The 832-nt window shown below is 64.2% G+C and overlaps 1 protein-coding gene across 4 annotated transcripts in view; it reads left to right on the forward strand.

Annotated features, from left to right (window-relative positions):
* The first annotated feature begins 185 nt into the window (after window positions 1–185).
* DOK4 (docking protein 4) overlaps window positions 186–832 on the forward strand; it is a 3,146-nt gene continuing 2,499 nt past the window's right edge. For 2 of the 4 annotated variants that reach the window (XM_014947653.1, XM_014947669.1), the window contains exon 1: window positions 187–446. In XM_014947653.1, the coding sequence (XP_014803139.1) occupies window positions 381–446 (66 nt within the window). In that variant the 5' untranslated portion in view covers window positions 187–380. Of the gene's footprint in view, window positions 447–832 lie in introns of all 4 variants that reach the window. The other 2 variants (XM_014947661.1, XM_014947644.1) reach the window with 2 other exon arrangements.

Genomic DNA, 832 nt, shown 5'->3' on the forward strand with positions numbered 1-832 from the left:
GGGGGGCAGGGCAAGAGGTGATGGAGACCTGCGGGTGAGGTCCGCGGTGGGTGTCCCCTGGGACACGCGTTGGGGCTGGGGGACCGTTCGTGCACGCCGGCCTGGCAGGGGTTAATGCTGGACTGTTCCACTCGGAGGGTTCAGGCATCGAAGGGAGGAGGGAGTGGAGGAGGAGGAGGAGGAGGAGGAGGAAGAGGAAGATGTCACCTGTCGATCTGTCATTTCTCTTTTCCAGCCAGGATGGGGGACACCGCTAGCACCAAGCTGGGCCAGTGGTGAGGCAAAGGAGGGGTAGAGAGGAAGAGGATGGAGAGGGGGGGGCGAAGGTGAAGGTGGGCCCCCCCCTCCCAAAATATCCCCCACCCCATCGGGCCATCGCCATGGCGACCAATTTTAACGACATCATCAAGCAAGGCTACGTGAGAATGAAGAGCAAGAAGCTGGGCGTGAGTGGGGGTCCCCAGGAATTGGGGGGGGGGGGGGGGCTCCAGTTGTCTGGTTGCCTCGAGAGGCGACGTGGCTGGGTTCCCTGGCTGGGTCCCCCGGCCACATAACCCTCTTGCAGCAACCTGTGCCCCTTGATTTTGGGTTGAATAAGCGGCATTCTGGGTGCTGCAGTGATGCGGGGTGGGGGGAGAAGCAGAGCACTTGCTGGTCCTCCAGCAGCCCCAGGGGGCTGGATCCTGCACCAGGTGGCACCCTCTCACCAGCCCCCCCCGTGCCTCAGTTTCCTTCCACACCCAGTTTTGGGACGGGGGATGCCCCGGGAGAGGGAGGGCCGCTGGGTGCAAATTAGGGGGATGCTGGAGGGCAGCACCCCTGGGGGGGGGGG

This window comes from Calidris pugnax, unplaced genomic scaffold (assembly GCF_001431845.1).
Source record: "Calidris pugnax isolate Ruff unplaced genomic scaffold, ASM143184v1 scaffold30, whole genome shotgun sequence".
Lineage (NCBI taxonomy): Eukaryota > Metazoa > Chordata > Aves > Charadriiformes > Scolopacidae > Calidris > Calidris pugnax.